The sequence below is a fragment of the Dipodomys merriami genome, unplaced genomic scaffold (genome assembly GCF_024711535.1).
Source record: "Dipodomys merriami isolate MVZ:Mamm:240054 unplaced genomic scaffold, mDipMer1.0.p SCAF_3, whole genome shotgun sequence".
NCBI classification, from domain to species: domain Eukaryota; kingdom Metazoa; phylum Chordata; class Mammalia; order Rodentia; family Heteromyidae; genus Dipodomys; species Dipodomys merriami.
Window position 1 is genome coordinate 63,704,589 of NW_027204492.1, and position 15,248 is coordinate 63,719,836.

Genomic DNA, 15,248 nt, shown 5'->3' on the forward strand with positions numbered 1-15,248 from the left:
TGTGTGTGTGTGTGTGTGTGTGTGTGTGTGAATATTAGTACTTGAACTCAGGGTCAGGGAACTGTCCCTTAGATTTTTTTTTTTGTCTCTAAGCTGGCATTCTACCACTAGAGCCACAGCTTCACTTCCAGATTTTTGGTGATTAATTGGAAATAAGATTCTCACAGACTTTCCGCCCAGACTGGCTTTGAACTGTGATCCTCAAAACATAGCCTCTAAGTAGCTAGGATTGCAGGTGTGAGCCACTGGCATCTTTTTGTATGTTGAACATCCTTACACATATAAATTCTATACATTATATAAATTCTATATATTCTGTTGCTTTGAAAAAAATCCCACTGTTCCTATATCATGGAATTGTTTCCTAATATTTGCTTAAGGAATTTTACATCCATGATTTTATATCTATGTTTATAAGAGATATTTGTACATAGTTCTCTTTGTGTGTTTTTATCTAGCTTGGGTTATCAGATGATACTGGCCTCTTAGAATTAGTTAGTGTTACCTTCTCTTCAATGTGTTCCAGCAGTCTGAGAATTGATATTCATTTTTTTAATGTTATGGTAGATTTATTCATTCAAAGCTATGTAGTACTGGGATTTTATTTCTTTTTTGGTTGTGGGCCTTGAACTCAGAGCCTGGGCACTGTTCTTGAGCTTTTTCACTCAAGGCCGCTTCTGGTTTTCTGGTGGTTAATTGGAGGTACGAGTCTCATAGACTTTGCCGCCAGGGCTGGCTTTGAACCACAATCCTTAGATCTCAGCCTCCGGAAAATTTTGATTACACATTTTCTTTGTTATTTCTTTATTCGGATTTTTTTTGTTTCTTCTTATTTCTGTGTTGGTATACCTTGAAACAGAACCATTTCTTCAATTGCTAGGATATAATTTTTTTCACAGTTGTTATTAACGACCCTTTCATATTTTTGTGGAAAAAAGAGAAAACTCAAAGCTTTACATAGACTTACCCTCTTAGCAAGTGTGAAATATACAATACGTTATTGTTGACCTTGATCATAGATGCAATGTTTACAGCAGACCAGCATAGTTTATTCTTGTTTAAATTTCATGCCCATCAACTGGTAACTTTCTAAGTCTCTCCTTCTATCTCTTGGCAACATTCTTGAGTCAGTTTGGATAGTTTATTTCTTTTTTTTTTCTTGGTCTGTCCTGGGGCCTGAACTCTGGGCCTGGGCACTGTCCCTCAGCTCTTCAGCTCAAGGCTAGCCCTCTACCACTTGAGCCACAGCACCACTTCCAGCTTTTTCTGCTTACATCCTGCTAAGGAATCCAACCCAGGGCCTCATTCATGCAAGGCAAGCACTCTACCACTGAGCCACCTTCCCAGCCCATAGTTTGTTTATTTCTAAGGATGTTTATTCCATCTAGGTTTTCTAATTTGCTGGTATAAAATTGTTGCTAGACGGGGCTGGGAAGGTGGCTCAGTGGAAGAGTGCTTGCCTTGCATGCATAAGGCCCTGGTTTGATTCCACAGCACCACATAAGCAAAAAGAAAAAAGCTGGAAGTGGCGCTGTGGCTCAAGTGGTAGAGTGCTAGCCTTGAGCTGAAGAGCTGAGGGACAATGCCCAGGCCCAGAGTTCAGGCCCCACGACCGGACCCCCCAAAAAATTGCTGCTACAATTCTATATTTTATTTTGTTTGTGACAGAATATAGCTATATAGTCAAGTTTGAACTGGAACTTATAGTTCTCCTGTTCCTACCTCACAAGTTCTGAGATTACAGGTGTATAATCTCATGTCTAGGTTTAAAATTCTATTACAATCCATTCTATTTTTGTAGGTTGTCAACCTTCATTTGTTTTAGTATTTTAAGTCATCCATCTCTTTTTTCTTGTACAGTCTAGTTAAAAGTGTGTAAATTTTGTTGATCTCTTCAAATTCTTCCAACTTTTGGGTTCATTAATTGTTTGTATTTTGTTTTTACTATTTCATTGTTCTCCATTACAACTTTATGCTTCCTTTCTTAGGTTTGAGTATAGTTTGTTATTCTGTTTTAGTTTCTTGGGGTGTAGTTAGAGCCTCAATTTGAGATTTTTGCTCTTTTTTTAACGCAGACATTTACAGCCATAAATATCATGCTTTTGCTATATCCCATAGGAATTGGTATATTGTGCTTGTTTTCATTTGTCTCTAGGTGCTTTCATTTGCCTCTACATACTTTCATGTGATTTATTCTTTAGCCTATTGTTCATTTAAAACTGATTTGACTATCATTTTAGATATCCAATCTCCCATGTGGAGTTTCTTATACTTCTTGAATTTTTTTCCTTTTCTTTACTGTCAATTTGGGAAATATCCAGCTATCATAATTTCTTTAAATAATCTTTCTAATTTCTTTAAATATTCTTTCTACTCTATTTTCTCATTCTTCTGCCTCTGGAGGCCTGTGTGTGTGTGTGTGTGTGTGTGTGTGTGTGTGTGTGTGTGTGTGTGTGTGTGTGTGTGTGTGTGTGTGTGTGTGTGTGTGTGTGTTTCACACATACATATATGTGATAGCGTCCTACAGGTTTCATAGGCTCTGCTTATTTTTCTTCATTACGTTCTTATTCTGCTCCTAGTACTGAGCAATTCAATGGACATATTTTTGTGATCACTGACTTTCTTCTTGTTTTTGAAGTCTACAGTTGAACTTCTCTGATCAATATTTTATTTCAGTGGTCTTTTCAGCTCTAGAATTTCTATTTCTATATTTTCATTTATGTTTTGAATTTGCTAAGGCACCATTCTGGTTTCCTTTAGTTCTTTCTCCATGGTTTTCTTTAGCTCTTCAACTGTATTTGAGAAAGTTGACTTAAGATTTTTACCAAATAAGTCCATGCCTGAGCTTTCTTATGGACAGTTTTCAGTGATTTCCTTTTTCTTGTTAATAAGCCATACATATTTATCTCTTCACATGCTTTATACTTTTTTTGAAAATGACATTTTGGATATTAAAGTGGTAATTCTAAGAAACCAGATTCTTTTTCTCTGAGGTTAGTTGTTGCCTGTTGTGAGTTATTTGCTTCTTTAGTGGTATTTTTTGTGTGTATGGGGGTCCTGGTGCTTGAACTCAGGGTCTGGGTACTGTCCCTAGCTTTTGAAAAACATACATATATATATATTATATATATATATATATATATATAGAGAGAGAGAGATGTATATACATACACATATACACATATGTGTGTGTGTATATATATATATATATATATATATATATATATATATATATACATGTACACACATATATTCTAATAACAGGGGTTGAACTTAGGGCCTGGCACTAGCTTGGCTTATGGCTGGTGCTCTACCACTTGAGCCTGACTATTTACTAGTTATTTTGCAATAGAGTCACTTTTCTGCTTTGGCTAGTTTAGAATGTTCATTTCCTGTTGTGCATTACCTTTAGTCTACATAGAGATGAAAGCTTAGTGTCTTCTCAGTCCTTTCTGTCATTTGCCTTAGTAGCAGTTAAATGCCCTTATTTCCACACTCATACCCCTTGTCAATCTCTTCTTTGCCAGATTTTGTGGTCAGACATCTATTGATAGATGATGTCTCTAACCAAGGCTGCTGCACTCATTACCTGTGCCTTTACGTGCTTCTGGGAAAAGCCACTCAGGAGCTGGCTCAACATGGGGAATGTACTGTGTAGACAAAACACAGAGCAGACTTTATAATGGCTTTAAGGGAATCACAAGACAATGGAGATTTACAACTACAGATCTCTGAGAATAAGATCCCTATCACTCCCTCTAGCATTAGAAACCTGTACCAGGAATATGAGCCTCTGGTGATCTGGGCTATAGACAAGAGTACACAGCCCATTTAAAAGTTCATAGCATTCTCTTACTACAAAGCAGCAGCAACTCTTCCCTCTGACTGTTTTAGGTATTTTACTAAATTCCAAAATTATGCAAAAGTTGCTTTTGGGACAAGATAAAACTCTGGAATTGCCTTCATTGTCTTCATTTTTGGTGACAATATTCATTTTGAGATAAAAATAAACCAGGGCCAGGCGCCTGTAGCTCACGCCTATAATCCTAGCTACTTAGGAGGCTGAGATCTGAGGATCGCGGTTCAAAGCCAGCCCAGGCAGGAAAGTCTGTGAGACTCTTATCTCCAATAAACCACTAGAATACTGGAAGTGGTGCTGTGGCTCAAGTGGTAGAGTGCTAGTCTTGAGCTGAAGAGCACAGGGACAGCGCCCAAGCCCAGAGTTCAAGCCCCACGACCGACCAAAAAATAAATAAACCAGTTGATGGACAAGTGAGAGCTAGTGTGTTCCTAAACTGCTTTGTTAAATGGCAACTCCCTTGTACAAGTACTTAAAGATAATAAAAAAAAAACTGTTTAGGAGCTAATTGAACTCACAAAATAGAAATTCTGGACTGGGCATGGTGGTACACACCTGGGAGGTAGTAGGATCATGGTCTAAGGTTGGCCCTTGGGAGAAAAACACTGGAATCAATCTGAAAAAATAAAGGAAAAGGGCTTGCTTAGCCAATATAAAGTTCTGATTTCCAAACCCCAATACCACCAAAAAGATAGTCTCTTCAAAGAGAGTCAAGAGAAATGAAAAGTGCTAAGATGAAAGCTAGACCATTTTCTAGAAACAAAGTTTCTACAGCAATACAGGCTATCCATTTAAGTTTATATGAATTGTACTATTAAAACACACAGCTAGGCACCTGGGGTTCACACCTATAATCCTAGCTAGTCAAGAAGCTGAGATCTGAGGATTGCTGTTCGAAGCCAGCTTGAGCAGGAAAGCCCTTGAGATTCTTATCTTCAATTAACTACCCCCCCCCCCCCCCCGAAAAGCTAAAAGTGGAGCTGTAGCTCAAGTGGTGGAGCTCTAGCTTGCACAAAAATGCTTAGGGCTAGCTACAGGCTCTGAGTTCAAGTCCCCAAACCCACATCAAAACAAATTGAAACCAAAACCCACTGACATGTATCATACCTAATTAGCAAGAGAAATCAAAGTGGTAAAATAACTTCAGTAGTCCTAAAACTAGCGGATAATTAAGATCATGTGCTGAAACTTTTAAATATACATTTCTACTCCTCCACCTAGACGTTTGTGTGAAGGAGGCCTTGGAATTGCATTTTTACCAGGTGTCCTATGTAATTATTAAAATCCTACAGGCTTGTGAATAATTGCCTCAAAAGTCCATGAGCATGATTAACTTTTCTACAGGGATAATTGAAGTCTGACATGATTAGCTTGCTTTCTACAAGCAGAAAAACAGAAATGTATCTCAATTTCCTATTTCAAATTCTATTCTTCTCCTGACCTGGTATCTAAGAAACATCTCAAAGAAAAAGTGGAAATGAAAGGTATTCATTTTGACAGTGCATAAATTAAAACTATCATACAACTGAGTGTCTATAATTTTTTAAATCACACTTATTTATTGTGAACTTACTGTAAACCTAATCTCACTTTATCAATTCACTTTTGTTAGAAAAATGATAATGAGTAGCTAACAGTAATAAACTGACTGTTTGCCAAGCGCCAAAGTATTTTATACTAACTTTATCATTTAATCCTTATAACAACCTGATATCATTATAGATGAAGAAACTGAGGCACAAAATATTTAAGTCTTCCTGGTCATAGAGCAAGTGACAGAGCTAGAATATAAATGAATACCAAGGTATATTCTACTCTCTAGTAAACTCCTCCCTAAGTGTGTCATCAATTCAAAGAAAATTTCATGTTGGAAGTGGAGACTCTTTACCTCAGTGAATTCCAAATGCTTTCCAACTTCAGGTTCTCTTTTCATAGGTCCATTTTGTGTGTGTGTGTGTGTGTGTGTGTGTGTGTGTGTGTGTGTGTGTGTGTGTGTGTGTGTGTGTGTGTGTGTGTGTGTGTGTGTGTGTGTGCATGCATGTGCAAGCACACGTGGGGCCTAGGGTGTGAATTCAGGGCTTGGACACTGTCCCTGAACATTTTTGCTCAAGGCTAGGGCTCTACTACTAGGGCTCCATTTCTGGCTGTTATGCTGATTAATTGGAGATAAGAGTCATAGGGATGATCCTGATTGGTGTAGCTTAGAAGGGCAATCCTGAGATCTCAGCTTCTTGAGTAGCTAGAATTACAGATGTGAGGTGCCTCACTATGGGTCCTTTTGAACTGCTCTCAGGTGTCTATGAAGTGCTTCAGCTGTGGCATTTGAATTGAAACGTTCAGGCAGGATAAAATCACATTCTTTCTACTTCATACCAAAACCATGTCATCTATTTTCTGGACATGCCAAGTTGAAATAAAAAAAATGATATCTGCTGTATTAAATAAAATATAGTATTGGAATTAATTTCACTATTTTTTAAGCTTTTTAGACTGCTTCTTTTACAAAACTTTAAACCACATGAGTCATATTATGAGTCTATTTGACAGAATTTCCATGGAGTTTCTTCATGTTCTTTGTTTTTATTGTTGTGCTGTTACTGGGGTTGGAACTTAGGGTCTCATACTCTTGCTTGACTTTTTTTTGCTCAAAGTTGGCCCTCTACCACTTGAGCCACAGTTCTACTTCCTCCCATGTCCTTCCTATGCTATTTTTTGACCAACCCATTAAGCCCCAAGTTAGGCTTATCTTTCTCATACCCTTCTGTAATCCTGCATTACGCATCTACTTAAAGGAAATCATGAGATATGCTCACGTTTTAGTGTTAGTTCTATGATGAAAAGCCACTGCATGTCCTGCAACCTGGCCAAACTTTTCTCTATACCACATTGCAAAAGAAAACCAATAATTGGAAAACAGAGAAAAGCCCATACAAAAAGCTATTTGATGATAACTCTAGTCATTTAACTCCAGCAGTGAACTAAACTTTGAAGAAACAACAGCTATAATTACCTGTATAACCACATCATCCTATAATCATGCATGACAAGTTACCCATAGAATTGACTAAATGTACTCTTACCCAAGAGATTTCTGGGAAGCAATTTACTTCATAAAAATTTAGTATGACTCCTAACATTTTCATTTTAAATATAACTGAGTAGTTTTGCTTCTTCCTTTAACAGTGCAAAAAGCAATATTAGAAATACGAGAGGAAAAGCAGAACTACTGAGATAACTTCCATGATTTAGAATAGAGTTCTTTTCCATCTCAGAAGTATGTAACTTCAAGTGGGAAATTTTACAAGAAAATGTTAGACTTATTGACATCTTGCTGAATTTCAGGGGTGAAAGATTTTAAACGTCAAGTCCACTGCCAGACTAATGTCAGAATGGCATCTAACAACATTTCCAAGTGTTTGTAATGGGAAACTCCTGCCTTCCAAATGCTAATGGTCATTAAAAAAATATTTAGGTAGGATAATTACACATATTCCTTGAATAGCATTTTATTTCCACCTTATATTTCTGATGTATATGAGTTTTTATTTTTTATTATTATAAAGATGATATACAGAGGGGTTACAGTTTCATAAGTCAGGTAATGAGTACATTTCTTTTTGGACAATGTCGCTCCTTCTTTCGTGATGGTAGTTGTTATTTTCCTCTTCCTCCATCTCCTTCTCTTCATTTTTTTTTCTATTTTTCTAGTTATTTTTGAGATAAGTTCTAACTTCCTGCCCAGGAGTACACCTGGACCACAATCCACCTATTTTAGCTTTCATATTATAACTGAGATGACAGGAACATGCCACTACAACCATCTTACTTCCATTGAGATGGCATCTCGAAGATGGTTTTCTTCTGGCTTGCCTGGAACTATGATCTTCCTAATATCAACCTCCCACATAGCTTACTCAGAATGATATATGTGCAGCACTGTGCCAAGCTATGTGTTCACATGTGGCCTTATGAACGTCTGTGTCCAGGCCTACCTCAAACTACAATCCATCTATTCTTAGCCTCCTAGGTAGCTATGATTATAGGTGTTAGCCTGCATATTTTTTCTTATTCAGTGCTAAAATATGTTATCCTACAACTTATGCACATTCATTCTAGTCTCCCCACTGCTCTTGGATTATATAAATCAATGTCATTCTTAAAGGTGTTGAATTTAATTAAAGATAGCTGTTCCTAGCTGGGCACCATTAGCTCACACCTGTAATCCTAGCTACTGAGGAGTCTGAGATCTGAGAATCGTGGTTCAAACACACCGTAGGAGAAAAGTTCCCATGAGACTTATCTCCAACAAACTACTCAAAAAGCCAGAAGTGGTGCTGTGGCTCAAGTGGTAGGGCACTATCTTGAACACAGAGAGGCTCAGGGACAGCACTTAGGCCCTGAGTTCAAGCCCCAGGACTGGCAAAAAAGAAATGAAAAAAACAAAAAAAGATAACTGTCCCTTCACCCCCTATATAGAGAACATATTAGTTCTCACTTTTTCTTCCATATTCACTTGTCTCATTCCAGTATCTGCAAGTACAAGGTGATCTTTCCTCACCCAAAGTGCTAGAGCAAGTGGCCAAGCATATGGAAAGTCAGACATTTCAAAGCAAGTGTTTAGGATGAATACATAAGAAGTATTGTCTGAGGAGACAATATGAATGCATTCAACCTGATTTAAATATTATACGCTTACACATATCAAACATTATATAGCCCCCCATTAATCTGTACATCTTTTATGTTTTTGTGTTATCAGTTAGAAATGTTCAGCCTGAGGCAGAAGAAGAGATAGTCTATTGGTCTCTAAGAAACTCTATTTTCTCCCACTCCATTTTAAAGAGATGTAATTAGCTCAATTCAAGGTCTAGTGGAATCAGTGCAGCCAGGCGTGTGCAAAATCATGAAGTCTCAGGTTGACCCATCAAGGCTTCTTGTTCACAGTTCCATACCCATTGTCACAGTATGCACCTCTTTCATATATTCTTAACCAAGATTCTTTAATTGGGAAAAAGGAACTTGTTATTAGTCTCCAGTCTGTTGTGTTAGAAAAAAAATCATTTAGTCATATTTTAGCACAGGCAAAATTTAATAGCTTAACAGACCACTCAAATGATTATTTAAGAGATAATGTTTATTAGCATAAATTAATTGTACAAAGGGTTTAATTGTGATATTTCCATAGATGTATATAATATACTGATTAAATTCACCCCTCTACTATTTTCCAAAATCCCCTTCCATCTCTGTCCCCACAAATGAGAATTGTTTTTTAAAAGTTACTAGACCTGTATATAAAGGGGAATGGTATGACAATGAAGAAGTAGCACCTAGAACAATTGTCTCATTCTGTTTGAATTTCTCCCAATTCCCTAACCCTTATTTGTTATCATTATGTAGAAAAGTCTTTAATTTGTCAGCTTCTTAGCATTGAAGTCTGTGTCATATGACCTGTTTACCTTAGCATTTAGTACAAGTGCACACAGATGGTCATGGTGGTGAGTAAAGAGGGGTAGACTTCATTTTGAATAAATAGCATTTTAAATAGAAGTGATATATGAAAATCCAGAAAGAAATAATTGAGGCAAGTAGACACAGTATGTGGAAAAATCTGAGGAATGTAGAATCTGGTCCCAACTATAAATGCTCTATGTCTGGTTAGCAAATCATCTGATAACTACAGTTATTTTCTTCCTTTTGTGAAAGGATAGAGATAAACCAGTCACTAAAGTTTCTCTACTGATATCCTGTGAACTCATAATTCACAGATAATAACAATGAATATTCATTTGACACTTACCTTTTGCTAAATACTATGGGAAGCAGCATTCATACAGATTAACACCATTAGTTCTCAAGTAACATTAAGAGGCAGGTAATTTTAGAGAAGCAAAGAATGTGTCTAGGATCACCTAACAGGGCAAGGGAATTTCTGACATAGTCTGACAATATCCACATTGTATTACTTCCAAATAGACAAATGACGTTGGCCTTTAAAGTTATCATACAGTGACCACTTTGGAAAACTAAATTACAGATGGATCGACATAAGATTTTTTCAACATTATAATGCTGTGAAGATAGAATCATGCATCCATTGTTATCCACTCTTAGAATAGTATTCAAGAAATCAGACGAAATATTCAGCATTTGAATGTACATGTGACCATATAAAATTATGCTAAGCGAAATGAGCCCCAAGATAGGGACACAAGTGGTTTTATCTTTCTTGCAATTGTTTTAAATGTATTTATAATGTACTATGTGATTTTTTTCTTTCTTTTGTATGTTCTTCCCCCATGGTGTAACCCCTGTTTTCACTGTATATACATTTTTCTAATTTGGGGAGGGGAAGGGAAATAACAAAATGCTGAAATAAGGATACAGGTTGACACCATTGTAACAATGTACAAGACACTATGTTGAAAATGAACTTTACAACATGGGGATGGGATGGGGAGGGAGGAGTTGTAGAGGTGGGGAGGGAAGGGATGGCAAGGGAAAAACAAAGGAGAGGGGAACAATGCTCTATAGGAAATGTACTCATTATCTTACTCATGTAACTATAACCCCTCTGTACAGTATTTTTACAATAAAAATATATATAAAAATAAAAAAGAAATATTCAGCATTTGATTGTAAATAGACTATTTATAGATGTTTTTTATCAATAGCAGGCTAATGTAAGTGGTCAGTAAGTTAGGTGCATTTTTGATTTAATGATTTTTTTTTTACTTAAATAATACGTTTCTTGGGACATAACACCATCATCATTTAAGGACATCTATTTTTTTCTTTTGGTCAGATGTAGGGCTTGAAGTCAGGGCTTGAGCACTGTCCCTGTGCTCTTTGGCTCAAAGTTAGTGCTCTACCACTTTGAGCCACAGATCCACTTCTGGCTTCTGAGTGATTATTTGGAGATAAGAGTCTAACGGGGACTTTTCTGCCCAGGCTGGGTTTGAACCACAATTCTTAGATCTTAGCCTCCTGAGTAGCTAGGATTACAAGTGTGATCCACTGGTGCCTGGCTCTATAATCATCTTTTAATTTATCATTTTTAATGCCATGTTATAAGCTTTTATGCTTCTATTTATTTTTTTAAATATTAGATTATACCAGCTTGGTGAATAATTGATAATTCTTAATTACTGATGTTTTAAGATGAAGAATGGCAGCATTGGATGGAATTTCATCATCTTTGCCTTCCTTCATCTTAAGCTGGTAATTTTCTAAAGTCATATTGTGTAAATTGCTCAAAAAACATGGTGTAGAAAAATGAATTTGAAAATATATTTTGAATTTTTCTAATTTTTAATCTTTAAGCAGTTGTACAAAGGAGTTTCAATTCACTGTGTTAATTTATAATGCATCTTGATCAATGTCACTACTTTTGTAATTCTCTCCCCACCCATCTATCCCAGCCCCACCAAACCCCTCAAGTTATCTGATAGAAACACTACTAATTTTGATCTCTCTCTCTTTCTCTTTCTCTCTCTCTCTCTCTTTCCGTCTGTCTTTTCACAGTTACTGTTATGAGCCCAGCAGAGAAAGGTAAGTGTATGTTGTGAACTGTTTTGGTCAATACATACTTACCATACTCCGGAAAACATATTTTCAGGAGAACATATTTTCAATGGACCTTTTGACTATTGGATAGGATGGGAAATGATCAAGATTTATAGTAACTGTGATGTCTGCCATAGTGGCTCTGGGCTGTCTTGTTTCATCACTGTTGTCCTAGGTACCTGGCCTTTCCCCCCAATCCATCCCCTAATTAAAGGGATAGAGTAAGAGCCCACAGGAGGCCACATAGCCTAAATCCTTCATCATCATAGTTCCTATGTATGTACTATACTCTTCTGCAACATGACTTGCAATTTAACTGCCTTTCTAAAAGTTTTCAAAAGTGTCAGCATGAGCCTTATCCATTAGCGTCATATGATTTTTTTTATCAGTAATAGCTGGAATATTCATATAGTCACTTTCTATTGTCACTTTAAATCCTTATTTCATAGGAATCGATTGTTAAAATATAAAACCATTGAGCATTTGTATTGTAATGATTTAAAGTTTCAGTTTACAACTTTTCATTTAAAGATGCCTTGGCTACAGAGGTAACAGCAGTATGATGGGGAGACTATAGACCATAGGAGCTAGTTTGTCTGTGTTCCAGTCTAGGCTCTGCTACTTCCTGACAAATCATTTTATTCCTGTTCTCAATTTATTTGTATATAGAAAATAATAATACCACCTATTTCACAGAACTGTTATGAAAAACTAAGTTAATTACATCAAGCACTTGGAACCTAGGTGGGCATAGTACATCATGGCGACTCAGTGAACATTTTCTATTGTTATTGCATTGTGGCAGTTTTTACATTGCCTCTTGTTCTATGAATGGCTTCTTAAGGTCAGAACCTATTTTCTGTATGCAAATCTTTAATAATTATAAATATTTTCCACAATAAACATTCAAGACAAATTGGATGGGGGTTAAGATGATACATGACTCAAAAGGAATAATGACAATAGTATTCTAATATTATTGGAAACTGAAATTTGTTGTGCTGGGTACATTTCTAAGTTGTGTGTGTGTGTGTGTGTGTGTGTGTGTGTGTGTGTGTGTGTGTGTATGTGTGTGTGTGTGTGTGTTTGTGTCCCACCCTTTAATATTTACACCAACATAGCAATGTACATGTCTACATTATAGAGAAGGAAATTGTAATTTAAAGAGGTAAAATAACTTGTCCTAGTGAGTGTTAGTGAGCATTAGTATTTAAACCCTCAAAGCCTATAATCTCAACCAAATCTACATTTGTTTTTTCCTCTTCAATATGTGACTTGTAGGTTTGCTTAGCTGAATCTTTACTCAGAAACTTAAAACTAAGTTGTTTTTTCCCCAGTGTCCAAAGTACCATGAACTTCATTTCTGCCTGTTACCAATGAACTTGGCTACCCTAGTGTGTAGGGTCATTTGTAAGCCCAACTCAATTCAATACCTGGGAATATTAATCTGGGATTCGGGTTCTCTAAGCAATCATTACAGAAAAATATGATTGTTATTGTCTCTAGGATTCTAGGAGTTCCAAGTACTTCTTTCCTCAATAGTTCTTAAATTCATCAACATGATGTAGAATAAGAGCAGATTTTGCCTATACATTTTGCAATGATGTATAATGGGGAAAACATAGGATTTGGGAGGCAGAGTATTTAGTTTGCAGTTATAGCTCTGTCGTTTGCTAGCTCTTTGACTTTGGAAAGCATCTCAACTTCTCTGGACCTCAATTTCTATCAAATGAGGCTAGTTTAATAAAATCATATGGATTTCATATAAACTAGTCTAAATATGCAGTAGTTTGCTTTTTAAGTGTTAAGAAGAAACAATCTCGGTTGTTACTGTTTTCCCCCTCTTTTTTTGTATCTCAAGCTGACTTTGAACTTGTAATCCTTCTGCCTCAGCTTTCCAAGTGCTGGAATTATAGGTGTGAACTAACACACCTAACTCAGTTGTTACATTTTTTGTATGTTGGTATTCTTTTTTTTTTATTGTGAAAATACTGTACAGAGGGGTTACAATTACATGGGCAAGATAATGAGTACATTTCTTATCAAGCATTGTAGCCTCCTTTGTTTCCTCTTCCCATCCCTTCCCATCCTCCCCCTACCCTCCCCGCCCCCCCCAAAGTTGTAAAGTTCATTTTTCCACATAAGGACTTGTACATCTCAAGAGAATGTAATCCCCAAAATAAAATAGAATTCAATGATCACTCAAGAATCAAAGGTTCGTTTTAAAGAACTTATGAACAGGTTACTAAGGAATGTTGTGAAAATCCCCTTTCAGTGAGTATCAGTCACCCAACTATCTGTGATAAATCACTGAGCCTTTTCTCAAAACAGGCCAACAGACTAATGAATATCTCACCTCCCTACTAACCCTTTGAATCTCTGACTTGTTTCAGACTACATAGAACTACTAAAGTATAAAAAAATTATATAACTGTTAGCAGGAATGTTGTTTGCCATAGGCAAAGAAAACATACCAAAGAAATGGAAACCTCAAATCCCATTCATCTCAAAAGTTTAAGAACTCTACAGTGAAACATACTGCAAAAAGTTTCCATTTCTTATCAATCTAGTAGCTCCTATGCTGGGTTGAATAGTACCCTACCAAAATGCATGTTCATCTGGAACTTGAATGTATCCTTACTTGGAAATAGATCTTTTCTGATAGACTCAAGTTACTATAATGTCATACTAGATTAGACTGAGCCCTAATGCAGTAGTTGGTATTCCTATAAAAAGAAGAAAATTTGAATATACAGATACAGAGAGAAGACAGCCATGTCTTTTTTTTGTCAGTTGTGGGGCTTGAACTCTGGGCCTAGGTGCTGTCCCTTAGCTCTTCAGCTCAGGCTAGCACTCTACTACTTGAGCCACAGAACCACTTTCAGTTTTCTGGTGGTTAACTGGAGATAAGAGTCTCACTAACTTTGCTGCCTGCACTGGCTTTGAACCATGATTCTCAGATCTCAGCCTCCTGGGTAGCTAGGATTACAGGTGTGAGCTACCAGCACCTGGTGAAGACAGCCATGTGAAGATGGAGGCAGAGATATGGTCCCACAAAGAAAGGAACATTAAGGATTGCCAGCAACCACCAGAAGCTAGGAAGAGGCAATTAAAGAGCCTTCAGTAAGAGCATATCTCTGCCTCCAACTTGTATCAGTCTTCCAGCCAATAGAACTGTGAGAGAATAAATTTCTCTCATTTTAACCTATCTAGTTGGTGGTTATTGTCACCACTGTCTAGGAAGTGAGTACAGTGCCTTATAGCTTTCAATCTCTATGCCCTGTTAAGAAAATTATAACAGTACCAAATAAGCAAATACCTTTTAGTATCAGATCTGTATGGGAACAAGTCAACTTTGCCACTTAACATGTATAACCTAAATTTTGCTGTCCTCTCTGTGGAATAGAAATGAGACTTACATTCTATGGTTATTTTAAACATGAGTAAGATGATGTGTGTAAGTATCATAGCAAAGTGTCTGGCACCCAATATCACTGTGTTATTTTTGTAATGATTATTATTACTGTTAGTGATATAAACATTGGCTGGGACCTGGAAGACCTAATCTGTGAAGCATAACATACTTTAGGACTATAATTCCTTATGACTGCTTTTGTGACCTCATTGTCAAAATCCATGCATTCACTCTCCTGGGACTGGACTCAGTCTATGGTCCACAAATCTATATGTATCTCTCTTCTATTTCTCCCTTCCCAACTTATTTCCAATTTAGTGCAATGTTTCTTGGGTTGTACATTTTGTTTAAAAGATTAAAGGATTTATGAGTTGTCAGACAAGTTTGACTTCATTTTTTATGTTTTAA

At 36.7% G+C, this 15,248-nt stretch overlaps 1 protein-coding gene across 2 annotated transcripts in view; it reads left to right on the top strand.

Moving 5' to 3' along the window:
* Zdhhc15 (zinc finger DHHC-type palmitoyltransferase 15) overlaps positions 1–15,248 on the top strand; it is a 101,266-nt gene that overhangs the window by 12,261 nt on the left and 73,757 nt on the right. Inside the window, exon 2 of one of the 2 annotated variants that reach the window (XM_070040179.1) lies at positions 11,384–11,410. The exons of the other annotated variant lie outside the window; for it this stretch is intronic. Within the exon in view, the coding sequence (XP_069896280.1) occupies positions 11,384–11,410 (27 nt within the window). The remainder of the gene's footprint in view (positions 1–11,383; positions 11,411–15,248) is intronic. 2 annotated transcript variants of the gene reach the window in all.